Genomic DNA, 26684 nt, shown 5'->3' on the forward strand with positions numbered 1-26684 from the left:
GAGACAGCAGCTCTGCTGCTGGAAGTTTAGCTTTGATTCCCTTAGCCTCGAGTGACAGTAGCTATGAGCATGCCTTTGCCTCTCAGTTTGCAGCTCAGGGTTTTGGTTTTCTGTCCCATGCCCTTCCCGAATCTTCAGCAGGTGCTTTTTCAGCACCTGAACAGCTGGATTCAGCACCTGAACAGCTGGATTCAGCACCTGAACAGCTGGATTCAGCACCTCAACAGCTGGATTCGGCACCTGAACAGCTGGATTCAGCACCTCAACAGCTGGATTCAGCACCTGAACAGCTGGATTCAGCACCTCAACAGCTGGATTCGGCACCTGAACAGCTGGATTCAGCACCTGAACAGCTGGATTCAGCAGCTTCAGCTCGCTCAGCTGTGACCAACCTCTGCCTGCAATGGAAAGCTCCCCTTGACTCGTATGCTGGTTTATAACTTTATAATAATAAAAGTAAAAAATAAAAGTATTATTATATTAACTTTATGATCCAGCCATTTTTCCAGCCAAAATCAGGACAGGTGTTGGCAGGCGAAAGCAAATATGAGATTGGAACAGGCAGGGATTGGCAAACATTCGTTATCTTCAGCAGGGTTGAACCCGTTTGTGTGCTTGCTCTGAAATGACTCCCTAAAAAAAACCCTGAAAAATAAAAGTTAAAATGTTTTTGCGGTGTCCTGATCGTTTTGTAAAGAAATTCAGTGAGCCTGGTACTAGATTTTTTTCAGAATTCTGAGTACTAAGGATTTTAAACTCAAAGTTGTTATCCAAATTGCCTAAAATAGGACACCCAAAAATGAAAATTTTCCTCTAAACTCATTATCAACTTTTTAAAATGCAGATCCATACGTATAGGCATTGATGAGAAACTGTTTCACAGTCACCCAAAGCAAATTCCTCTCTTCATTTGCAATTTTATTCATGTGGTGACATGTTCCAATATATATATATATAATATATAATATATATATATATATAATATAATATAATATATATAATATAATATAATATAATATATATATATAACATTATATATATAACATTATATATTATATATGAAAAAAATATAACTATTATAATTATATTATATTATTATATATTCTGATATAATTCTTATACTTATTATAATAAGTTATAATGATATGTAGTATCATTAAATTTTATATATATTATATATATAAAATTATTACATGTAAAGCTAAATAATAATATTATATAATAATAGAATACCTAATATATAATGTATAATCATAGAAATATGTATAACATTTTATATAATATTTTATAACAATATAGATAATGTTATATATATTATATTATTAGTATGATAGATAATAAATATAATATAACTACTCGATTATATAATTATTATAATTCTTTTATATAATGATATCTTTATTATAATATATGCTAAAATATAAATTTATATAATATATTATATATATTATATTTAATATATGAAAAATTACATATCATAATCATTATTGCATATAAAAGTATTATTTAGGATATAGATAAATTATATATTACATTATATTATATATTATATTATATTATATTATATATAATTTTATATTATACAGTTATTATAATAGTGTTAATATTTAAAATATAATTATGTCATATATACTATAATTATATATATAATGTAATTATATTTTATATAATATATAATTATTATATATTATATAGATGACATTTATTATTACATATATAAATTATTATCTATATAATAATTATATTTTATATATTTTATATATTATATTATATAACAAAAATCTGTATTTATAATATGTCTTTTAATAATTCTATAATAATTTTATTATAATAGAGAATTATATAATATCTTAATAATTATATTTATTATATATATTATAATAATAGTATAATATTTTAATATAATAGTCTAATATTATAGATATATTTTATAATATAATATTATAGTATACATTATTATATTGTATATAATATTAAAATATATTATATATATAATATTATATATAATATCATAGTATAAGATCTAGTATATATAATATATACTAGATATTATATTATATATATAATAGTATATAATATATATCCTAGATATTATACTATGATATTATATATCATATTTTATATATAATATATTTTATAATATATATTATATTTATATATATTACAGATATAATATAATATAATATAATATAATATAATATAATATAATATAATATAATATAATATAATATAATATATTCAGTTTGGCCATTATAACCTTGTGTGATTCATACCTTGTGAGGAATAAAATTCTCTATATTTTTGTTATATATAACAATATATTATAAATAAATATATAAAATAATATATGTATATTTGTTATATATAACAATATGTTATAAATATATAAAATAATAATATATAAAATAATATATGTATTTTTGTTATATATATCTATATGTATATTGTTATGTGTAGGAGTGGCTTTTCTGACCCACGTACCTGGTGCTTTAAAAACACTGTTGAAGCAATCAATAGCTGAAAGCTTGCAGGACCTCTGAGCTGTTCCAGATTATAATATTGTCATTATTATAATTACTAGGAGCTGTTATTAGAACAGGAGTAATATTTCATTGATGCTGTCAGTTAAGCCAGGACTCAGCACAGAGTCTGTGATTATGTGACCCTGCGTTACACCAATTTTAGAGGTAATAATATGGAACATCTGTGTTCCATTGATAAGATGATATTAAAATAAATATGCATTCAAAGGAGATTAAGTCATTTATGGGTTTTGCAGATAACAAGAGCACTCATTCATTTTGCAGCAATATCTCCTACTGAGAAACATGAAACTCTTCTGATTATTTTATCTAAATGCCTTATAGTGCAACACAGCTGAGGAGATGAATTATCCAGGTTTGGCAGGCACTGACTTAGAATGTCTCTGGTTTAAGATGCAGATCTATTATAAGAATTTCAGTAATGCTTCCCAGGGTTTTTTCTTCCTGCAAAATGCACTTTGTTTTTCTGACCAAATCTCAAAGATTCCATCAGAATATTTTGTCATGAGCTGTATTTCTCTTGTAATAATAATATTTATTTTTAAAAATAATTATATTTCAATTTATTTCTTAAATAAATTACTTTTAAATTAATTATTTATTATTTTAAATATAAGTTATTAATTATATATTTTAAATATAAATAATTAAATGTAATTATTTTCATTAATTTAAAAAAATTAATTATTCTAATATAATTATTTCATAATTACCTTATTAAAGTTCAATTACTCCTTATTAAATGTCAATTATAAATATATACAATTCAAAGTTCAATTATATATATACAATTACTCATTAAAGTTCATTAAACTGATCCACAGAAATCTGACGACATGTTGTTTCCTGATATTCTCAATCACTCAAGACTTAATTAGTTTTTCACTAAAAGTGGTAATAGCATTACAGCATGTTTAGAACACCTAACTAAAAAAACAAAAACCAGCGCTTAGTCCCATTGCAAAACAATCCTCAACTTGAACTGTGACTTAGTTATGTTTATGTACTTCAGAATACATTGATTGAATAGAAAGTAACACTGGAAAAAAAAAAAAACATTATTTAGATCTATATTGAGTTTCAACTGGAAAAAACTTTGACCATATTTCAAACTCGAGGAAGGCAAAATGATAACATTCTCCACAGTGAAAACTGGTAGACTAAATCGAATGTTACCTATGTTACAAAAACATTTCGAATGCTTTAAATTTAAGTTGACAGCCTGAGGTATTTTCTGTTTATTTTGCAACAACTAGTACTTTATTCCCAATTTAGTTTGGTGCCAGGATAGACAGGATTTGTTGGCAATGGGGACACAATTTGGTTTTTGTAGGGTACATGATCCTAATGCATACAGAAAACCGTGGGTTTAGGGATGCTGGTTTTTTTTTTTTTTTCTATTTTTTTGATAAACAGCTAGAAAACATCACAAAACCAGGTAGTCATAGGTCATTATGTCTGCTCGATTGTACATCTAAAAGCCAAGAACTGCCAGATAACTGAGCTGTCTTCTGTCTTGTGTAGTTTTTCTGACAGAAGGACTTTGAAAATGCCATTAAAGAGCTTTCTGATATCCTCAAGGAAGAGTTGGGTAGACACAAGGCTCCTGCCCTTAAATGTCCCACAGTCTGATGAAAACTCACTGCCTTTTTTATTTGTCCATTACTTTTACTGGACTTACTATGATTTATATATAATGATCCCTAAACTATATGGTTTGCAGTCTGTATTTGAAAGCACGCCTGGCTTAGCAGAGTTGCAAATTTGCCTCCAAAATGGCTTTCTTGGTTAACAATTTCTCTTATGAACTTGGAAAGCCACAGGCTGCTCTTCTTTCCTGGAGGATTTTCCCAGTGATGGAGCTCAGACACAGGACAAAGATCCCAGTTTTGATCCTAAAGTCAGTAATGTGATTTTGCAATCAAAGCAAAGCCTCTCAGGCTGGTGAAGCCTTGCCTTTGGAGCAGGAGGAATTAGAAGGGAGAGTGTCTTTACTGCTTCTCTGTTGTGAGAAACAAGGAGATAAACTTTTGGGAAAATGCCACTTGGTTGACCACCTATTTAATTTTTTCTGTACCAGTTGGCTGTTGAAGTACGAGCTGTTTTCTTGAAGAAATTTCTACCTTCTGTTCACAGGAGAGTGCTAGATTTGCTCTCAAAAACCAGGGAAACACAGGGAAGTGAGACAGCCTTGGAGTTGTCAGAATACTGAGTGAGAGCTCATTTTAAACTTCCTACCTGTGGCAGGGCTGGTGCTATTGTCAGTTCAGGACTGCTCTGAAGAGTGATGTTAATTCTTATGTGTTTGAAAAACCTCGCTTTGCTAAGTTTCATCTGGGGTAAATATCTGGGCATGAATCATCAGATCTGACCAGAATCTCATTTCCAGTCTGACATCAATTATCGAAGTACCTTTGATAAAACATTACCCCCTGGGAAAATCAAGATGCTCCCATCAAAAAACACCCTATAATGTTAAAAAAAAAAAAAAAAAAAAAAAAAAAAAAAAAAACCAACCAAAAAACAGTGTACAGAAATAAATACCCAAACAACAGAAGCAAAAGGGAAATGATGTTAGTATGAGTCACCTGACTGACTCTGTGTCTGGCGTGGATCAGGAGTGTTTCTAGAGCTGCCAGGGCATTTATTCAATGTTAAAATACTGCTTACAGAAGGGGAATGACACACCATTATTGTCTCTGTGCACAGTTCCTGAGCTTTCTGGAACTTAGATTTTTCTTTAATAATTTCCAGCCCTAGATGCAGTACTGATATCTTCTGTACTAGATTGCCTTTCATTTCATCTCTTACAGTAGACACACCTTGCCCAGATCTGCTGGCAGTTTATAATCAGAGCTGTGAATATAAAAAAAACAATGTCTACATGTGCTGGTCATTGTCTTTAAGCAATAAAATATAATCAAACCCATCCCCAAAGTCCAGGATGTGAGGAACTTCCTCTCAGTGAGTATCATGCCAACCCTTTTCCCATCCCATCTGGGGCAGATGGTAGAAGAAAGGTCAGAAAATCATTTAATATAGAGAATCCCTCTCTTTAGCCCTCTGATCTGCTACTTTCTCAGATAAAGTGTGGTAGATTTTCTTTATGTCCATTATCTCTAGTCCATATCCTAAGGAAGTTTAAAATTAGGAAAGAAACTTTGTTCCCTAGTTTTAGGTTTCTGCACAGCACTGCAGGGAGAAAAAAATAAAGCAAAATTTTCAGCATCACCACAAAACCTCTGTGGTGATGGAGACAAAATCTACAGTGATCTTACTAAGTAGATTTCATCCTATTGCAAAGGTACTTCCTGAGAGCTGTCAACAAAATAATCACACTAATAATCTTTTTAGAGATTTCTTTCCCCTTTTAATAACTGTTGTGAGCTTCCTTTAATAAAGCTTTAATCTGGACAAGGCTGCCAGTGGAAAGCTGTGAATTTTCAATATTCAGTACTGCATTTCAAGGTTTCCTGAAGGTTCCTTAAACAAGGAAGGAAATTTTTATATATGTGGTACAAATATAGTGGTCGTTTGGATAAAAGTGCCCTCCCTTCCCTCCACACAAACACCCCAAAAACAAAAAAATCAAATAACTGAAACACCTATCACTTTATTGCATCAGTTCAGAGTAATCTTTCTCAAACCCATTACTGAGATGTGCTGCAAAAATTAATACACCGCTTCATTTGCTTTCCACTTTGACTGGCGAGCACTTGCAAGCCAAACCCCAGAGCTGCAGTGCAGTTTGAGTTCTGAGGGTGCCCAGTGACAGCCCTTGGGGTCTCACCTGGCCATGGCACATGGGACCAAGCCTGGAACAACGAGCTCTGCTCGTGAAAGGCCATCAGAGAAGCCCAAGTGAAACTTGATTGCCCATGTAGAGCTGTAGGGCTAAATACAGAGCAAGAGGACTTGAAATAAAGTCAGTGGAAGATGTCAAAGCAGCTTATTGTGGATTTCCTCTTCTTAATTTTTCAATCATTTTATCATCAATCATTAAATCCAAATTCATGACACTTGCAAAATTTTGGCTTGTCCTACTGTTGGCCTAGAAAGGGACTGAGAGCAAGAAGATGAGAGAGTTCCCCAAAATTTTGATCACCTTTTCCCCTTATTGTTGTTTCAGATGTAATAGTGTAAAGCAAATAAAAAGCCAATGTTCAAAGGTACATTTTGAACTCCCAAAATGTAAACTAGTCGTTGAAGTCTGTAATTAGACCCCTTTTGTGCTCAGAAAAACTGGAGCACAGGCAAAGTTACAAAAGACTTTGTTTTGCAGGGTTTTTTTACATATAAGTTTCCTCGCTCTCCTCTGAGGTTCTTGAACCAGGAAGAATTTCTCTTTTGTTGGCAGTATCTGGTTCTTTGCTGGTTGAACTTTCTGCATTTTTACTGTCTGTCATCTCTTTGCCATCTGGTTTGAAGCGTTTCATAATTAAAGCAGAGAGCACTATGTACAAGAGACAGCATCCTGCCCGTAGTCCTGCAATGAGGCCAAGATAGACATTCCTAGGGGGGAAAAAAGGGACAGAATACATTTATATTAATAAAACTTCCCAATTCACTATGGAGCCAAGTAGGATATAAAGAGCAGCTCGACAAAACCATCTATTCTCAGCCAGGTATTGCTTCACATTTGAAAATAAGAAATAACAGGCAGAAAGCAAATGACCTTATGATATTTAGCCCCAGACAGGCTCTAATCAGGTCTTAGAGTTCCAGCAGAAATGTCTGGAGTGTGCTGCCATTCAGCAGACTCTATTTTAGGGCTGTCAAAAGAGGAGCTGCACCAGCTGGGCCTTTTTGCCTGCTGTCCCTGTCCTTCCCCAGCTCCTCACTGGCACACTCAGTGCTCCTGGCCACAGTTCCCCAGCCATTTGTGTCCTCCCTCCAAGGGGAATTTGTGAGATTTCTTATACAATAAATAAATGAGGGATGAGGGGGAGAATCTGCAGAGCTACACATACTCCAGAGTTTTTCAGCACCCCACAAAGCCAAAGTGTCACAGAGTTACTCAGTGCACTTATTTCATTATTCAGGGCAGACAAAAGAACTAATTCTCGTGACTTCAGGCAGCGCCCTGCAATTTTAGGTGTCAGAGTGGATAAAAGCAAAAATTATTTGGTTTGTTTCCCTATTAAGGTCCAGTAAGGAGCAGGGGTGCTGTTAGACCCTAATCAGACAGTTGGCATGAGGGAAGTCCACCTTGGTCCTTGCTGCCCAGATTCCCAAACCCTAATGAGGATTACCTGAACTCTTTTGTGTCGTACACTCGGCAGGATCCTGATCCCCCACAGCTTTTTGTCCCCCATTTCAAGCAGGTCTCGTCTATCAAGGCACCAAAATAAATAGGGGCTGGGAGTCCTCCTGCAATGAAAATTCTCGTTGCATGATCTCTGAAACATGGGGAGCTCACCACTTAGTGGCATGTAGAGAAATGAGGAAGTGAATCTCCAGGTTTTTGAATTATGCCTGCATAGAATGGGACTAAACATCCAGTTCCAGCTTTGAGATGACAAGATTGGTGAAAATATTTATGCAAGTACTTAAAGGCAGTTGAGAAGATGGACGATTATAGTTTAATAATATCCAGCAAGGGAAATGTCAGCAATTCCCTTTAATGGTATTTTTATTAGAATTTTAACTTCCTTTGTTTAAAGAAATAATATAACAAGCATTTCTTTTTCAATCCCTGGTGTGGAATTACATGCCATGACATATTAATATTTATGTATATTGATGTATATATTCAGGTCTTGCCATTAAAAGGTGATTAGTGCAGTGCAAAGGGATGAAATTAAGCACTTGCTCCACAGAAACTGGGTAATAAGCGTACTATTTATGTAGTACTGAAAGAATTTCTTTTAGACAGACAATAATGTTTTAGTATTATTAGTGTGAGGGAGAGTGTGCAATTTTCTGAAGTTAACTGTCTCATAAAAGTAGAAGATTGATTCTCTGCAGTCTTCAGCTAAAATAGGGAGATTGGAAAAGAGATCCAAATGACTACTTGGGCTTTTCTGCAAGGCAGAAAATCAGCAAACAAGGGAACATGAGGCAAGGTTCGTTTGAGGCAGGGCAGACTATGTGTCTGAATAATTAAATTATTGTTTATTGCAGATAAACTCAAGAAACAAAATAATAGGCAAAGTACATGGGAGCTTTAAGTGAATAATGGTCAGCAAAAGAGAGAATGGGTGTAGCTGTGTCCACAATTAAAAAAAAAAAAGAAGCTCAACAGTAAAATGAAATTTCCTTCCTTTGCCTCATTTATTTTCAGTGTAGAGAAAAAATCTGAAGAGTTAATCATAATATGTAAATATATAATAATAATAATATGTAAATACCAGGTAATCATAATATGTAAATACCTGGAAATATGTAGTAAGCGCCTCCAGACATTTTGAAATGTATAGTCTGCTTACAAAGAGAAATTTTGGAAAATTTCTTTTGTTTTTCTCTGCAGCAAGGACACTGCAAGGGCTACCTTTGGTCAACCTCTTTGGCATCTTTGGCTACCCACTTGAAAGCCACAAAGAAATGAAATCTTACCTAATACTCTACCACCCAAAGTTTCTATTCCAACAGCAAAGGATTTCAGGTCTGGCGAAACAGATCTGGAAAGGAAACAAAACCAGCCTGTTGAGGAACAGAGAAATGTACCCACAGCCATGCTGAGAACATCTGCACGTGCCCCACTGCAGGAGTTCTGTGCCTTACCCAGCACAGCCCACTGGAACCCTGACTGAAAACATCCACCAAAGTTAGAGTTCAGATGTAGACTCTCCTTCCACAGAACAACACCCATGGAAATAAGTGGAAGAATCTACAGCAACTCATCTTGAGCCAAAGGAAAACAGGTTGTGAATACATCTGGGAGATGATGAAAGTGAACCCAACAAAAGAAGATAGTTCAGGCCCATAAGTTAAACTCAAGCCTGGCTTCACGAGGGCTGCACTGTGCAGTGATGACCAGAGGGATCAAGGGTGTGCAGTCCTTGTTGATGAAACCCACCTCTGCCTCCAGCATTTTCCAGAGAGACAGCGAATGTGAGTGACCTGGCTATAAAAACACCTCATTCCTACCAGTGGAAAGCAGCCTGTGTCCATCAGGTGAGCTGGAGAATTGGCAAAAACCAGAGGGACAGGAGGGAGCCTTGCTGTGCCCAGCCTGCCCCCTGCACTGGAGTTTATACACCAGTACATTGTCTCTTCAGCATCACCATCAAAGGCTTCTCATCACACAAATTAGGGCTCTGAAAACTGGCCAGCCAGGTGAGCTTTGCCCATAACCCAGGCGTGCACTGCACTTAGAAATACTGCTGGAAATCAGCAGCTTAGCCCAGTTATTTATTTCATGTACACTGACCATTGTGATTCACCCATGAGCAGGAGGACAAAGACACTTCCACACGACATGCACAAAACATTGTCTTTTCTTCAGAGTGTAAAATAGTGGCGCTGCTTTCCAAGTGAAGGAAGGAAAATGTAAAAAAAAAAATATTCCTGCTATAATTCTGCTTCTACCAGCTGGCCAAAAAAATGGGAGTTTCAGACTCCTCCCAACACAGAAGATATTGTGGCTTAAGGCTTAACAAAGGTACCTGTTTATCTCTGAATAATGTGAACAGCATTGGCTATGGCTTAGCATTGCATCTTATTTCAAGTCCAATGCTCTGGTAAAAACCTCCCTAGCACTGGAATTGAAACCCAGCATTCAGGATCAGCATAATGCCCCCCCTTTCATCACAAAAGTATCTACTCAGCATCAAATTAGAATTAAGTTTCTGGACAGATATTTTGCTCTGCCTCTGAAAAGAGCTGGATTTCAGAGTACAGGCAAATAAATCCTCAGGGGCACAATTTGATCCACATGCCATTCCTCACAGCAGGAATGAAACAGTAGATAGCATTTTCTGTTTCTCTTTCCCCAAGCTTTATGGTCAAGGTAAGGTAAAGTATTTCACCTAAACATAATCATGTATGTAGGAGTGCCTCCTAAGGCTAAAATAAATGCACATGCAGTCTGTAATGCTAAAAAATAGGGAAAGGCTTTGGTACAGCTTTCTCTTTGGCATTGTCCCAAAACTGCAGAGGAATTGCCAAGCCCGAGCCCTTGTCCTTCCACACAGCTGCAATTGTGAAACACCTGAAAGGAGAAGATGAGAAGAAGAATTTATTTCTTCAGAATTCAGCATCAGCCAGATTTTTCACTCCCCCTACCAGCCAGGCTGTCGCTGATGCTGCAAACACTTCTGTAACCACCTCTGCAGACTGATGGCCAGGTCACTGATATGCTCCAGCCTCTCTGAGCTGCCCCAGAGACACAAAGCAACTGGAGTTCTAGTTTCAGCCATGCCACTGCTAGAACAGAAGGTGCTCTGTGTGTGTTTAAAATGGGGCCAAGCTACCACAATCAGATGTGAACTGCTATCCAGCCATTCTGCTCAGGTATCCCATGAAGATGTGCAACAACAGCAACAAGAAAAAATAGAGGTATGGACCAAATATGCATCATGCATGTAGGTCATTATGTGCTTAAACAGCATTTGGATTGATAGTGGGCTTTGAAGTTAGCAGGACACATGGCTTTGAAGGCCAATTTCCCTGAAGTGAAGCCAGACAATATTGATGGGATGTTTAAATACAAGCCTGGTAATGCTGCTTGTCTTTTTCAGTATTGAAATGAAGAAATGCCAGTGAAGACAATTCTGCTTCTGTCAGAAGACAGAAGCATTTGCACACTCTTCTGCAAACATAGTGCTTTTAACAGTCCTGCTCAGGCAGGATTATTTGCTTTGCTGCTGATAAAAGTGTCTTCCCTATATCTAATCTAAAGCTGCCTTCTTTTAACTTAAAACCATTGCTCCTTGTCCTGTTGCAGAGTCATCTCTCCCCCTGGATACTTGCCATATTCCTTCCTGTCCCAGATGATGATTTACACCCTGCAAAGCAGGCTGTCATGTATGTGATCCCGTTATCCCCACAGACAGGGTCCCACTGGTCCACCTTGCAGCTGCACTCAGCATTGCAGCTGGCCATGTAGATGTGCTTGCTGGAGGAAAGGTGCTTCATTCTGGAGGACAGCAGGAAGAAATTAAGGAATTATTTAGTGGAACTTTATAGTAAAAAAAAAAAATATTAGGGAGTAGGCAGGAAAAACATGGAGAAAGTGAAGTAATCAAAATGAACAGATGTCTGCGCTGTGAAGTTGTCGTATGGACACTAAGGGGATTTCAGCTAAAGCAAAGCCCTCTTGGGATTTTTCATCAAGCATTAACATTTCTATGGATTGTCATTGAAAAGGCATGGAAATTAAAAGGCTGGGTGGGAATATGCGGTATTAATTTTGCATTTTGAAAGCTCGCCCCAAGAAAAAGAAAATCATACCTAGAATCTCTCATCACAGAGACATGGCCCAAGTAAAAAACATCATTTCCTCAGCAGTGGATATCACGGATATCATACCATATCCAGGTGTAAAAGTAAAAAAAAACTACATAAAACCAAAACAGCACTTGACATTTTTTTTCACTGGATCCAGGTCACTGTATCAGGACACTCTGAGCACATGTTAGCAGTGCTCAGGTTCCAGAAAGTGTTAGGAACCCACTAGCTACAAATCATCCTTGCTGTGAGGTCAAATGTAAGGTAAAAATGTTCAAAACTTGCCTTTACTTCCTCCTTCTTCCTTCCCTCAGCCAAAAGCACATATTATGTGGGCTACATTTCCCCTAAGTCTCTTAGAAGGGAAGATAACTGAGGGATTTAGCCCTCATTAGGCTGTTGCTTGTCTTCAAAATAGAAATTGTTAAATAGGTAAAAGACTAAATGGGTCACTTAATGAGAAACAACCCTGGCATGTGCCAAAATCCTCCAGGCTCAGTTCTCTTGGAGAAACTGTAAATGCTCTTTCAATATATGCTCTCTTGCTGTTTATACTTATTTTTAATTCACTCTGAATATTTAAATATTCACTGAAATATTTAAGTATTTAAATACTTAAATAATTAAGTATTTAATTAATACTTAATTAAATAAGTATTTAATTAAGAATTAAAATACTTAATTTTAATTCACTCAACCCTATCAGATGTAGGGTTATCTCCACTGCACAAACCTCTGAAATATTTCCATGGCAAAAACTAAGCTCAAAGCTGAACTGGACATCAGGTTCACCAAGATAACTCAGATACTTCCCTGAGCATAGGCTCGGTTTCAAAAAACACAGGGCTGAGTTTCTGTCTGAACTAAAAATGCAGCAAGTCCCGCTGGGTTCAGTTGAATCCTTTAAAACCCCTTGAAATTTGGACCAGAGAGGGCTAAATTTCTACAGTAGGCAATTGTGGCAGGCTGCTAGAGCCTGGAAAAGGCTCTCCCATGGTCCTGGGAGGGGAGGGGGAGGCTCTGCAGCACAAAGTCCAGCACCACTTTCACCTTCCAGGTGAGAAATGGCTCAGAGGCAACTCCAGGCACCACAGGGGCTGGCAATACTTAAAAATTATATATATAATTATATATATAATATATATGTGTTATATAAATATATATAATATATATGTTATATATATTATATATTATATATTTTTATATTACATATTATTATTTATTATATATAGTATATTATATACTTCAAAGTTTATAAAATCTATAAAAATATATATAATGTAAACAGTAAACAACTTCTACTTAATCCTATTAGTCAATTATACAAGAGTCCTACATTTCCCACAATACCTTAAATCAAAGCTTTGAAAGCGAATAAAGAAAATTAATTTGCCTGTAATAAATGTCACCTTTTTTTAGCAGTTTGCTGGAATATATAGGTATATTGGCAGAAACAGAGAATTTAGGGAAAAGAAATAGAGAATTTAGGAAAAAGAAATGTCTAGTTTAAATAAGTTCAGACAATAAAACTGGAACGTTTTTCTCATCCCCAGCAAGGGATTATGCACTCAAAAATTATATACTTAAAAATTATATATATATTATATTTATCTATAATATATATTTATATTTATTATATATATAATATATTATATACTTCAAAGTTTATAAAATCTATAAAAAAATACATAATGTAAACAGTAAACAACTTCTACTTAATCCTATTAGTCAATTATACAAGAGTCCACAATACCTTAAATCAAAGCTTTGAAAGCGAATAAAGAAATTTAATTTGCCTGTAATAAATGTCATCTTTTTTTTAGCAGTTTGCCGGAATATATAGGTATATTGGCAGAAACAGAGAATTTAGGGAAAAGAAATAGAGAATTTAGGAAAAAGAAATGTCTAGTTTAAATAAATTCCGACAATAAAACTGGAACGTTTTTCTCATCCCCAGCAAGGGATTATATACTCAAAAATTATATACTTAAAGATTATATATATATTATATATATATATAATATATGTATTATATATTGATATTTATTATATATATAATATATACTTCAAAGTTTATAAAATCTATAAAAAAATACATAATGTAAACAGTAAACAACTACTACTTAATCCTATTAGTCAATTATACAAGAGTCCACAATACCTTAAATCAAAGCTTTGAAAGCGAATAAAGAAATTTAATTTGCCTGTAATAAATGTCATCTTTTTTTAGCAGTTTGCCGGAATATATAGGTATATTGTCAGAAACAGAAAATTTAGGAAAAAGAGAAGCTAGGGAAAAGAAATGTCCAGAAAATTAAAATAAATTTTAACCAAATTTGGAAAACAAAATTGGAATATTTTCGCCATCCCAGCTTTAGGTATGATATCAGGCTGACAGTTCTGTCCCAACCCCTAGGATTTTTTTCTGTGCATCACCCCCAGAGAAGCAGCTGTGACAAATGACTCAAAGCACCCCAAAGGGAGGGGGTACAAACCCAGAGTAGGGCGCTGTCAGACCGGCCACCTGCAGCACCTCGCAGCCGCACGTGAAGTACAGGAGGTTCAGCAAATATGCCACTACAAAGGTGATGCACGCAAACTTGGCCATTTCAGCTACGTGAAGCTTGAATTTCTTGATCAGGAAGCCTCCTAGAAACATGCCCAGGATTGTGACAGGTAGAAGTATCACACCTGCAAATAGAGGGCAAGAACAAGTGTCAACTGCTCTCACTTGCATTGGCTCTTTTAGGATAAATTTCTGGTTCTAGTGTTTTCAAAATATCAGATACCTCATATTTTTGGGCTGGTTCTTTGGGGTTTTAAGATTTATCTAGTAATTCTACATTTATCTAGTAAAACCTTCTAGTAATTTCACATCCCCGTTTTCTTTTTCAAATCTTATTATGACTTCAGAAAGCTCAATTCCTAAATATTCATTTTTACTATATTGTTGTTTGTATGTAGATATGACAAAACCTGTACAGGTGCCTGTTAGAAACTGGAGTAAATTATGATGTCTTAGCTCATACTCACTTCATATAAAATAAAACATAAAACTTTATGAAAGCTACAAAAAAAGTCTCAGAATGGAACATAAAAGGAAGTTGCATCTGGTTCTGCACTGGATTGCATTTTGATCCGAGAGTGAATAATGAGATGATTTGCATTTAGATTTAATCTGCTCAGTATTTCACAAACACCAGCCCTTACTTGTACTTGCTGAACAGAGAGGTTTGACAAGGTGTTATTGGCAGGGGCTTGCCTTTCTCTGGTTTTTACTGTTGGTTGGTTTTCTTGGTCATTTCTGTAACATTTTTTCAGCATTCAAGAAAAAAAAAAAAAAAAAGATAGGAAAAAGAAAGTTCTTCCCACATTTGTAGCTAAGGCATTGTGTCTTCAGCTCAAAGTAATGCAATATCAGTTCTGTAATGCCCTCACACAGCCTGACTTTCCTTCCAGATTATGAGACCATATCAATCACTGTAAGATTAATATAATTTCAGTATTCTTTTTTTGTAGAACACTACAAAGTATTTATTTCTGAGGGAAATGGTAAATAGAAAAACAGCTTTGAAATTAATGAAGTTATTCAAACTTTTATATTTTGGTTTCTTATTGCTTATAAAAATTGGATTTATAATCAAAAGGAAAGAAGATTTATACCAATATGTTACTCCAAAAGGAAAAAAAAATCACACATTTCATTAAACATTTTAAAATTTCTTTCCTATTAGTTTTTACTTAATTGCAGCTGATGTCTGATGTGTGGTTTTTACTCATGAAAACAGACACAGCCCAAATCTCACTATGAAAAAAACTTCCACCCAGTTTTAATAATCCTCTAACTCACTGAATTAGGAGCACTAGGAAAATTAACACTAAAATTAACATTTGCAAAGTACAGTAAGAAAATTAGGAAACCTCTACATGCTTTCTTTTTAACTAAAAAAAAAAGTTCACATAAGCTCCTTCTAAAACAGAAGGCAAAATAACAAATAAAAGCTTCCTTTTTGACACTGGAATTTGAAAAGTCAGGTACCTACCAATTAGAAAGATGGCTTTTGCCACTGATACATTGAATTGCTGCTCCATAAACTTTGTCTCATAGGTTATTATCCCAACAAGGGAATTGTACTGCAGAATAGTGAGGAAGATGAACACCACAAAAACTGGATTTCCAAACAGCTTCCTGAGCGCTGGCAAGAAATCTGCAACGGAGAGGTAAATGCTGTACACCCTGCTAAACACAGAGAAGAGTTGTTTTGGCATCCTTTAGACAGTGAAATTAACTTTGATTTAATTGCTGGCTGCGTTGGTGCAGGTTATAATTCCGTGCTTATCACAACACGTGATTGCTCAGGTGAGAGTTCTCAATGCCAGCACGTGCCTGACAGGGGGAGCAGGGCCAAACAGCACAGCGGGGGCTGAGCTGGGAATCAGGGATCCTGGATTATCTTGTGTGTGGCACAGGGCTCCTCAGGCTCACAACTCACCTTCTCAATGCCTGCACAGAGCATCAAGACCCTCCACCAAGAGTAAAAATGTGGTTCCTAAAGCAGGAGCCATCACCAACCACACAAGAACCCCACAAGAGGGTGATGTTTAGAGAACAGAAGCACCTGGCCCCAAAAAAAGGCTGGAATTATTTCTGGGACCCTTGATCAGAATATTAAAATCCATTAAAATAAAGTGAACATAAACACCTGCATTTAGACTCTAGTCTGGCTCTTGGCACAGCTGCCTAAAAGGTGAGAGTTCAAAACACATCTGCTGTAGGTGTGCACATATATACAAACAAAACCTTGCGTCTAATAATAAAAATATAAAAATAAAAGCAATGGCTGGTTGGATCTGGTGTTTCCTATATGAGATGAATTCAGCATCCCTGAGCTCACACACAGGAGCTACAAATCCAGTGGAGTCCCCCCAACATCTAAGGTAGTCATAATGAGCTCCATGTTTCCTCCCCAAACATTTGCCTCAGTTTCCTTGCCAAGCCTGCCCACTATGCACTGGGCATTAACAAGGGATGGGATGTTTTCCCCACTCTCTCTTCATAACCATGGGGTTGTAGCTGTAATACATCACCTCACAACTACGATCTGAGGATCTCTGGTGCTCAGAGAAAGAGCCCAAGTTTTTTCCAGCTGTCTGACATCAGGAGAGAACTGAAACTTGCCCTTAGCATGTAATTATAATAGCACAAATTAAAGAGATTTTTGTCCATAGTTTGCACTGCAGAAACGTGCACTTTGCTGAAGGTTGTGTGAGCCCATGCTCGGCTCACGATGCATCCATGAGACAGAATCCATATGCAAACATTTGGGCAATAATATTTCACCTTTTACTGCCTCTGAGAACTTTAACTGTGGCTGAGCTGGGGGGTCTATTTTACACGGATCTCCTTGAACAGACAAGTGACCAATCTTCAAGTTTTCATTGTCTCCTTCTTTTGGTAAGGAATAGGGCAAAAACCAGAAAGGCAAGGAAGCAATGAAGTTGACTGCTCCACAGATAAGCAATCCAAGCCACCAGGCACCAACCCAACGAGTGTCCTTAGGATTTATGCTGATGGCATCTATAAAATCCAGAAAGACAGGAAAATAGGGTAAATATTATGCAGAGCAATTATTATACATTACTGTATATCCTCATATATATGATTAAAAAGCCAGAACAGAGGTGATCTATGTCCCCTTTGAAGAATTCAAATGCAGCTTCTTTCAAATTATAGAATCATAGAATATTTTATGTTGGAAGGAATCTTTAAAATCATCTCGTTCCAACCCCCTGCCTTGGGCAGAGACACCTTCCACTCCCCCAGGTTGCCCAGAGCCCCATCCAGCCTGGCCTTGGACACTTCCAGGGATGGGGCAGCCACAGCTTCTCTGGGTAAGTTGTGAATGACACATCCCTGAAGGGAATCAGTCCCATGCAGTCAAAAATAAATGTGTCCATTTAGGCCCATGGTGGCATTTCCTCGCCACAATCCTCCAATACTCTGTGGGGGAATGAGCAAAAGGACCCGTTACCACAAAAAAAAAAAAAAAAACCCTTCCCTTTCTCAATTTCCCTCCTTCTCCATCCCCAAAACTCTACAGTTTTTCCCCAAATTTCCTCATTTTTTTCCCTGGGATTAGAGACTTTTAAGTGATTTCAACAACGACATGAATTTTGAGATGAATCTTTGCTACATGCTTTTTAAGAGAACATACTTTTTTACTAAGTATGGAAACTGTCCATGAGCCTTTCCCTGTTCCCTCAACATGGGAATGACCTTTTATTCAACCAATCATTTGTTCCCAGCTGCACAGCAAGGGTGTAACAAGTGTGTGTGCAAGCATAAAAAAAAAACCAGTGAGGGTTTTTCAAGGGCTATTCCAACCATGCTACTGTGGCATTCACATTCTCTGGACAGAGAGACACAATTCTGTCTCTCAGGAGAAGCACAGAGAGCAGAAGAGAAAACAATCTTTATCTCTGCTCCTTTGTTTTCCCCATGTAGAATTTAGTATGGAGATTGTTTACCTGAAGCAATTGCTTGATTAAATTTTAGTAAAGGTTGTTTGGTTTCAATGACCCATCAGATCCAGCTGTGTCTCAGACGCTCAGCAGGCAGTCACAAGTTTGTTAGTTAATCAATAGATAAGTAAGTAAAAAGTATATATGTAAAATAAGATAATCTCTCTTTAAATAGTATATTAATGTAATATAGTGTAATTTTAATAAAGCTATCCTTCAGCCTTCTGATCTAGAACCAGACATCATCATTTCTTCCCCGTCTGAGTTACCTGATTTACTATACGCTACAACACCTGTTTTTAAAACATTTTTGAGCAGGAAAAGCCCTCCAGAGAACCCCTGCTTTTGGGGCAGCGAGCTGGGAAGGTGCTTCTTGGTGTGGGGGATCCTACACCCAGACACCTTCTGGCTGGATGTGCCACCCCACGGTGGTGGCCGCTGGTGCCTCACCGATGTCCACGACGCCGACGTCGACCCAGAGGCTGGCACAGAAGGAGCCCAGCAGGAAGCCCAGCGTTGGCCCAAACATGCCCGAGGATCTCACCAGGCCTGCAGGAGAAGGGAGACTGAGCAAAAAAAACTGCATGGACAAGGCAAGCCTTCCTCTCTGAGGGCAAGGAAATGAGAGAGGAAGGAGCAGGCTGTTAGGGAATGTCCTGAGGTGCAAGCTGCCCTAACCAGATGCTGGGATGCCCCGAGGAGCAAATGAATAAGTTGTGAAGGCTGCCACAAACCCAGAAACCCACACTGCGTTTTGCTGACCTGATGTGCAAATAAAGCACAATTTGATTCTGGTTACCACTACTAGTAATCAACAAAAAAATAAAATAAAATATCTTCTAAGTAATTCAAGCATAGGTTCTCACCTTCCCTCGCCACTTTGTGTTGTTCTGTTGAAATTTAGTTGTGAGCAGCTAACGGGACCAAACTACAACTCAGTAATTTGGGTTCCTGAATTCTAGTGCAGAGCTGACACCTTGAATTTGCAGAAAGACTCATTCCATTAGAAAAGAAGGAATTCTTTACCAATTTGCTGTAAGTTCTTGCCCACATCCAGCACTGTGCTCTGTAAATCCTATTGTGTTCTACTACCGCAGGGATTTTCCTCCTGAGAGTTGGTTTTGCAAACTCTCTTCTGAATGTAGTGATTGCTCAGTTATCACCCAGAACTTCTGTAATAAACTATTAAATCTTAACAAATACACGAATTTTTCTGTTCCTTCCCATGGCAACTCTAGTATTATTGCTGTCACCACAACTCTACCAAAATTATTTTAGTTCATTCTATTAAGAAAATGCTGTCTCTGCCTCAAAATAACTTATGTTCTTACTCAACAAAACATTAAAGGACAAGGGAAAAAGGAGAGACAAAGCTGAGATTTCTTGTTCAGGGTAAAACAATGAGATTAATACTCAAAATTCATTTGCAAGGCTTGACTGACTTTTGTTATTATAGGACAATTTTTTTGTTGTTGTTTGTATTTTACAAGAACACTGATTATAAATTAATTCAGCCAGATGATGAAAAATAAGATATAGAAAAGAATTAAAGTTAGCCAAAGAAGAAACTTCTGTTCTGTGGAAAAGACTGTTTCAACTTTCACTTTTTTTGCAAAGTGGTTCAGGCCACCAAAATGGAATAAGTGACTGAAAACTGGTATTCTGAATGTAAAAATGAAATATTTTAATAAACTGTAAACTAAATACTTTATTTCTCTGGTGTAAATGAATTCCCATTTTGGTTGAATCCATGTTTACTTTATCTTTTTGATCCCGCTTGCCCAGTAGTCCCCAGCCTATCTCAGTCTCTCCCAGATTAAATTCAGACAAGAAAAAAATTCAGCTAAACTTTTTAAAATGCCTTTAATCAGAATCTCAGAGGCGATTACAAGTAGTTTGGATAACTGCTGGGTGGAATGCTTGTTTTTGACAGCTAACTCCACAATACTTCCATTTTCTTCAACCTGCAGATTTCCTCATTCCCAAAGGAAGACATTGGCCATGGCCTTACCCTGTAGCATTACGTGCTGAGCTCTTCCTGAAACTGTGTCTTACTGTCTTTCTGACCCTCTCAGTTTCACCAAAACGACTTCAGGCCACACAAACACCCCATGCTACCAAATCAGTTTGCCAACAAATTAATTAGCTTGGGTGTAAGTCTCTCTGTCTTGGGCAATAGGTTATGTGCCGTCAAAACAAGATCAAAACCCCAATTAGAAAGGATTTGTTACAACACCCTGGCAAGGTGTTGCTTTTCCTTCAGCAAAGAGTGACTTTAAAAAGCTTTCAACAGGAAGTGTGCTGCGTGTGAAATACAAAAAGTTGGGTAAGAGCTCCTGAAACACATTCCTATTGCTGTAATTAATTGTGACTTCATTACAGATCCTCACATTCCCTTAGCTCTGAAATAGTGATTAGGAAGAATTTGGTTCTCTGAAGATGTGGTACTGAGGTTGATATGCCAGATAAGACAGATATCACTTTGCACTTTGGGAAAACGAGTATTTGATTATGCTTCTTTTCATCACAGAAGCTCCTCTGGGAAAGCAAAAAGACCATCCTGGAGTTATCCCTAGAAAATAAATATGAGACCTCTTTGGCACTGCCTGGGTTTTTTGTTGGTTTTTTTTTTTTTTTTTTTGTCTCTGTACAGCTCAAAGTTACCCAGATATATTTTTTTGTTGAGTATTTGCTTGACTATTGAAATGATAAAGAACAGAATGTCTAGCATAAAAATGGCTCGTTTGTACATTACCTATGTAAAATGCTGAGTTTTCTTCTTTAGAAAAATCATCAATATATGAAACTCCCAGAGGCATAATTGGTGCTTCCCCGATTCCACGTAGAAGGTTCCCCACCAACACAAAAAGCCACAGATAGGAATTTGTTGTTTTCTCACATCCTGCAAGCCATAAACATTTGTACTTCTGTGAACATAATTCTGTCAATTTACAGCAGCAGTAAAATAACATTAAATATGGGGATTAACAATCATTATAGGGTGGGTTTATGTATAGCATGGTTCCTAGCAGGGGTTTTACTGCTTTCCACTAAAAAAAAAGGGTGTCACAAGCAGAAGAGAATCCAGCATCAGAGTTTTATCTTACCAGCATTTACCACTGTGCCGAGTGTTTCTGTAGCATCTGTGGCTGGAGGGCCCTCAGCCCCTGGGGAGCAAGCTGACACACTCGTGGAGGAGTTGTCCACGCTAACAGTTATCCTTTCATAATTGTAACTGGAAAACAACTGTGTGAAATACAGCTGACACGTGAAGGACTTTGCTTTGCAGGAAGCGTGTCTGAGCCCTGTGTTCACATGTGTTCATTCCTGCCTCGCACACACAGAGTGGAGGGGAGGCCCATTCCCAGTGCTTTGCTTTAAAAAAAATGGGTATCATCTTCATACCATTTTCAAGTGCTCTGGTGATTCCAACCCCAATATTTTCCTGAGCTAAAATCTGCTTCCAGGGATCATTCTTTAGACTGCAGGACAGAGGCAGAGTTCATCCACATCTGTCTACATACAGCAGGGCTGATTTTTTTCCATAATGGCACCTCTTTCTTACCTTTGTGGCAGATGCAGGCATGCCAAAGGATTGGAAAGGTATGACCCGTGTCTGACAATTATGTGTTATAGCTTAAATGTGAACGGGGTATTTAGATATTTAATTTTTCCCAACTTTAGATTAAAATCTTCAGCATTTTGAAGTGCTTATCATGAGGAGCCACCATGGAGAAATAAACCTGTTCCATCAAGACCTAATTACAGTTCTCTTAAACATAAAAAAAGGGAACATAATTAAAAAAAATATATATATATGTGTATCTATTTTTATATATATCCATCCCAGGTGAAAAATTCAACCCACTTTATCCTCTAGTTATAAGTTCTGTAGAAATCTGAGGTTTCTCTCCTGCAGCAAGAGGTAAGCTTTCAGAGAGGAAATCAGAGAGCCAAGATTTAAAAATCCACCCATTTTCCTGTTGGAATAGCTGGAAGAAACTACTACTGCCAGGCTTTTAACTCAGATGCATGCTCTAAAAAACACTTTGTATGATCAGGTTCCATTAGTGCATAACATGAAAAGTCTCCATATTTACCGTCCCATTAGGAACTGAGGCATCACTGACAAAAAAGCTCCTACAGCCATGATGAGACACCCAACAGCAATTATTTTTGGCCTGTGAACTCTTGGTCCAAGGTAGCTCACCAACACCATCACCATTAAGTTACCTGCATCAACAGGAGAGAGAGCAAGCACAAAAAATAGGTTTCTTTTGGGAGTGAAAGTTACTGAGAAGCACTTATCCACTTCTGAAGTACATATACCTATCTCAAAGCTGCCATCAATAATGCCAACAATCGATGATGAGATTTCAAATCTCCTTTCAATCTGACTGGACATGCTCTTCATGTAGCTTCCAGAAAATCCTTTGGCAAAAAAGGAAAAAGCTAGAGCTCCAAGAAATATCTGAAGAGAGAAAATAATTGAGTTTGCAAAGTAGCATTTTTTGCTTTATGGCTGGATGCCTGAACAACAAAATCATATGCTTTGCTTTCTAATTCTCTGTGAGGAGAATCTTCCTATTGTTATCATTAAAACAAATTTTATTTTCTTTTTCAGAGTGGCCTCAAAACCTCTGCTACTTCAAAGAGAAGGAAAATTGACACTGATGGTGTGCACCTTCTAACTGTCTAGTATATATTGGTGCAGCTGTTTCCTTCCTCAGGAAAAACTTGCAGCACAATGTTGCTTATTTCTGGTACTTATTTCACATACTCATATCTGGTACTTATATCTTATTACCTCTCCTTCTCCTGTTCTAAAAAACGTGAATAAAAATATATATCTGCAACTGCCACTGTGACTAAAGCACACCTCTAAATGAATTGTTAGCAAAATATGACCTCATTTTTTAACTTCTGAGCACATTTAACTTCTCTGTGCTTGGAATCACAACCACAGAATAAGAATGGTTTGGGTTGGAAGGGACCATAAAGATAATCTTGTCCCACCCTTGCCATGGGCAGAGACACCTTTCACTAGACCAGGGTGCTCAGAGCCCCATCCAAGCTGGCCTTGGACATTTCCAGGGATGGGGCAACCACAGATTCTGTGGGCAGCCTGTGCCAGGGCATCACCACCCTCACAGGGAAGAATTTCTTCCTAATATCCCAACTAAACCTACTCTCTGTGAGTTTGAAGCCATTCCCCCTTGTCCTGCCACTCCAGGTCCTTGTCAATATTCTCTCTTCACCTTTCTTGCTGGCTGCTTCAGGTATTTGAAGGCCACAAGGAGGTCACCCCATGGCCACCCCTTGGGTATGAGCCTTCTCCAGTCCCAATTCTCCAGCCTTTCCTCACAGCAGAGCTGCTCCATCCCTCTGTGTCCCTCCTCTGGGCTGGCTCAGCAGCTCCATGTCCTTCCTGTGCTGGGACCCCAGGGCTGGAGGCAGCTCTGCAGGTGGAGTTTCAGCAGAGCAGGGCAGAGGGGCAGAATCCCCTCCCTCCCCTGCTGCCCAAATCCCTCCCATCCCCCTATGGATGCAGCCCAGATCATTTTCCCCACCACATACAGTACCATACGTAACCAACTGAATTTTGAGAGGGCTTCAAATGGCAATTCAGCCTTCCAGAGAAAATATGTGGTGAGGGCTCCTCCATACCTTTAGCTTTGAACAATTATGGCACACGGTCTTGGCAGGAGCTGCAGTGCCATCACTGTCCTGGAACAGTGATTTCTCTTTAAGCTGGCCAGCAGTCATTGGTCTGTCCATGGTTTTCCTTCTCCAGGTCTGAAATGTTTCCTGTTTGAAAAATATTGCCATGTTTAACTATTATTGGCATAAGAATTGCAAATTCCAATGTTTTTCAGACATACTCAGTGGCGAGACACTACTTGAGATATCTGCACATTGACATCTTTTCTCAGGAAGGGCATTAAAGAGTGCTCAAAGTAACTACTGCAACTAATTAAGGACTGGTGCACCTGATTTGTGACATCTGCTTTCTAAAAAGCTCCAGGACTTTCTTGGACAGATGGAAAAGTTACAGATAACTCACTGAAGATTTTTAGACGTCTCTGTGGAAAAGGAAAGTCCCCAGGCAGCTGGAGGCTGGGACAGTTTGTCAGAAAAACACCTTCACCACACTCGAGCCAATCCTTTCTGAGATATTCATTTTTGATCCCTGTTCCAGAATAAATGGACCTTTGGTGTGATCAAGTAGGTTTCTGCTATTATATTTCTGAGGATTTTCTTAGTGAACACTACCATTCTGTCAGCATTTGGATGAGTGACATTATTTACTGGATAAATCTTTGTGGAATCAGACCACAAATGATGACAGGGTAGAAAATAGGGTGAGCAGAATGGTAGGTAAAGATGTATTAAGGGGAAAGAGAGCACTGATTAAAAGAAACAAATAATGACTATCTGTAAGCCCACAAGCATTCCCAAGCTCCTACAGGACAGATGATAAATGTAGATATTTTAATAAGACTGATAAAGTTTTAAGTTTAAAAATTGGCTCTGATTCAAGGACTCAGCTGTGTTGGCTGGTGTAGATTAAGCTGATCAGGGGAAAGCAGCTAACACTGGGACATCTGGAATAATAATATGTGAAAAAAAAATTCCAAGTTTGTTGGAAAACTGGTGCAATAGTACCAAAATCAACCAGTTAGCTCCTATATATACATTTGCACATATATTAAAGGAATATAGAGAAATATATATCGAGAAATTGGCCTTTTTTTCAAGAAAAAAAGAAACATTTTCCCCCCAAGACACTGGAATCTTAAACATTGGGAACTTTCCAGGTTTCCCTCCTGCAGGCCCCTGAGGCCAAATGACCCATGAGTGGAGCCCACCGAGGTGTTGTGGGAGATTTTTGACACCTGGCTTGTGGGGATGTGGCAGGGTCCCAGGATACCCCACAGACATCATCGGGTTCCTCTGAGGAGTTCACCTCTCCCAGGCGAGATGCCCAGAGCTACCTGGGAAATGTCCACCCATGCCAGAAAGGAAAACACATTTAGAAACCCAACAATCCCCCAGAAATTACTCCTAACCACTCAAAACAGGCACTAATAGATATAAAGCCTCATAAGGGCTCTAACTTGATTTTTGCAAATTTTAGTTCCAAATCCTACTCCAGTAGGAGGGGACTGTGAAAAGCAAACATGTATATTTCAGACAAAGCCACAGATGAAATTTCTAAAGGTACCTAATCTTCCTTAGACCATCTTCAGCAGCTTCTAAATTAAAAAAAAAAAAAAAAAAAAAAAAAAGTTTTAAAAGTAAGCTATAGATAATTAAAGTATGGTGAAGTCAGACTTACCCCAGTCTTTATAGGAAAGGAGCTGAAAGACAAAGCAAATGCTAAAGCAAATACTTCTTTATTGATTTGTATTTTGCTGATGATTAACTTTGTGGACCATCTGACTCTGGTAAATAAATAGTATCTAAATCAGTGACATGGTTTTCTTTTCAATATATCAAATTTTAAATATAAAATTTTATTTACGGTGCCAGGCTAATAATCTACCTGAAACTCATAGAAAATGTTAAATTGTAGAAACACTTCTCTTACACCTAATCAAGCAATTACATTTTCCATAACCTCTCTATGAGAATCTGAACTTTGGCAAAGCAGTGAATCATTGACACCAGTGGTATTTAAAATTAAATGAAGCAACAAAACTGATAAAAGATTTAATTTATGAATTAGGGGTAATGGATAGTTTTTTCTACGGAGGGATAAAATACGCAGCAGCACTTATCCTTAAAAAAAAAAAAAATTAAAAATTGAATTGGCAGAATTGTACCGTTGCACTTTACGTAAAGTTTTTCAAGTTTAGTGACAACGAGGTGTGCAGAAAGGCTGCACTGGCAGCTCACAGCAGAGCAAAGAAGCGGAGTAAGGAGCAAATGGAAGGGAGGGACAGAGAGAGCACTTACTTGGTGTCAGAGCGCTGTCAGGCTGTTTCTCTCCCGTGCCCCAGGGCTCCGGGCTCGGGGCCAGCGCAGCGTCACGGCCAAAGCGCTGCCTGCTCCCAGAAGCGGAGCACCTCACCGCATGGCTTTTAAACCTCGGATTTCCTTCTTACGGTGATTGCAAAACTTTCCCACAGTCAGCGGCACAGGAGCCGTGCAGAAGAAGGCAGGTCTGGTGCTGTCACTGCTTTGGCAGCCTACCTGCCGCCGCTGCCAGCCTCTCCCGGGTGGAAC

The 26684-nt window shown here is 37.5% G+C and overlaps 1 protein-coding gene across 2 annotated transcripts; it reads right to left on the bottom strand.

Moving 5' to 3' along the window:
* Positions 1-6136: 6136 nt before the first annotated feature.
* On the bottom strand, positions 6137-26466 carry LOC128787991 (solute carrier organic anion transporter family member 1C1-like). Of its 2 annotated transcripts, none has more exons than XM_053942655.1 (16): positions 26415-26466; positions 25681-25711; positions 24123-24263; positions 22785-22926; positions 22556-22688; positions 21563-21690; positions 21211-21357; positions 18906-19004; positions 17275-17511; positions 15977-16141; positions 14429-14624; positions 11457-11622; positions 10514-10695; positions 9099-9163; positions 7796-7913; positions 6137-7055 (listed from the first exon to the last, which is right to left on the bottom strand). In XM_053942655.1, the coding sequence occupies exons 3-16, from the start codon at positions 24231-24233 to the stop codon at positions 6833-6835; spliced, it is 2112 nt and encodes a 703-aa protein (XP_053798630.1). In that variant the 5' UTR covers positions 24234-24263; positions 25681-25711; positions 26415-26466; the 3' UTR covers positions 6137-6832. The 2 variants fall into 2 exon arrangements, with proteins under 2 accessions (XP_053798630.1, XP_053798629.1); XM_053942654.1 differs by lacking the exon at positions 25681-25711 and adding an exon at positions 25795-25816 and having other exon boundaries at positions 26415-26443.
* Positions 26467-26684: the final 218 nt, after the last annotated feature.

Source organism: Vidua chalybeata, chromosome 5 (genome assembly GCF_026979565.1).
Source record: "Vidua chalybeata isolate OUT-0048 chromosome 5, bVidCha1 merged haplotype, whole genome shotgun sequence".
Classification (NCBI taxonomy): Eukaryota; Metazoa; Chordata; class Aves; order Passeriformes; family Viduidae; genus Vidua; species Vidua chalybeata.

Excerpts from the sequence above, each read along its gene's own strand:
- LOC128787991 (XM_053942655.1), bottom strand. The coding sequence starts at position 24,233 with ATGGACAGACCAATGACTGCTGGCCAGCTTAAAGAGAAATCACTGTTC. Across the intron at positions 10,696-11,456 it reads CTGGGACAGGAAGGAATATG|GTGTTTCACAATTGCAGCTG; the intron begins GCAAGTATCCAG and ends TTCTCCTTTCAG. Across the intron at positions 9,164-10,513 it reads ACATACATGATTATGTTTAG|ATCTGTTTCGCCAGACCTGA; the intron begins GTGAAATACTTT and ends TTTCCTTTCCAG.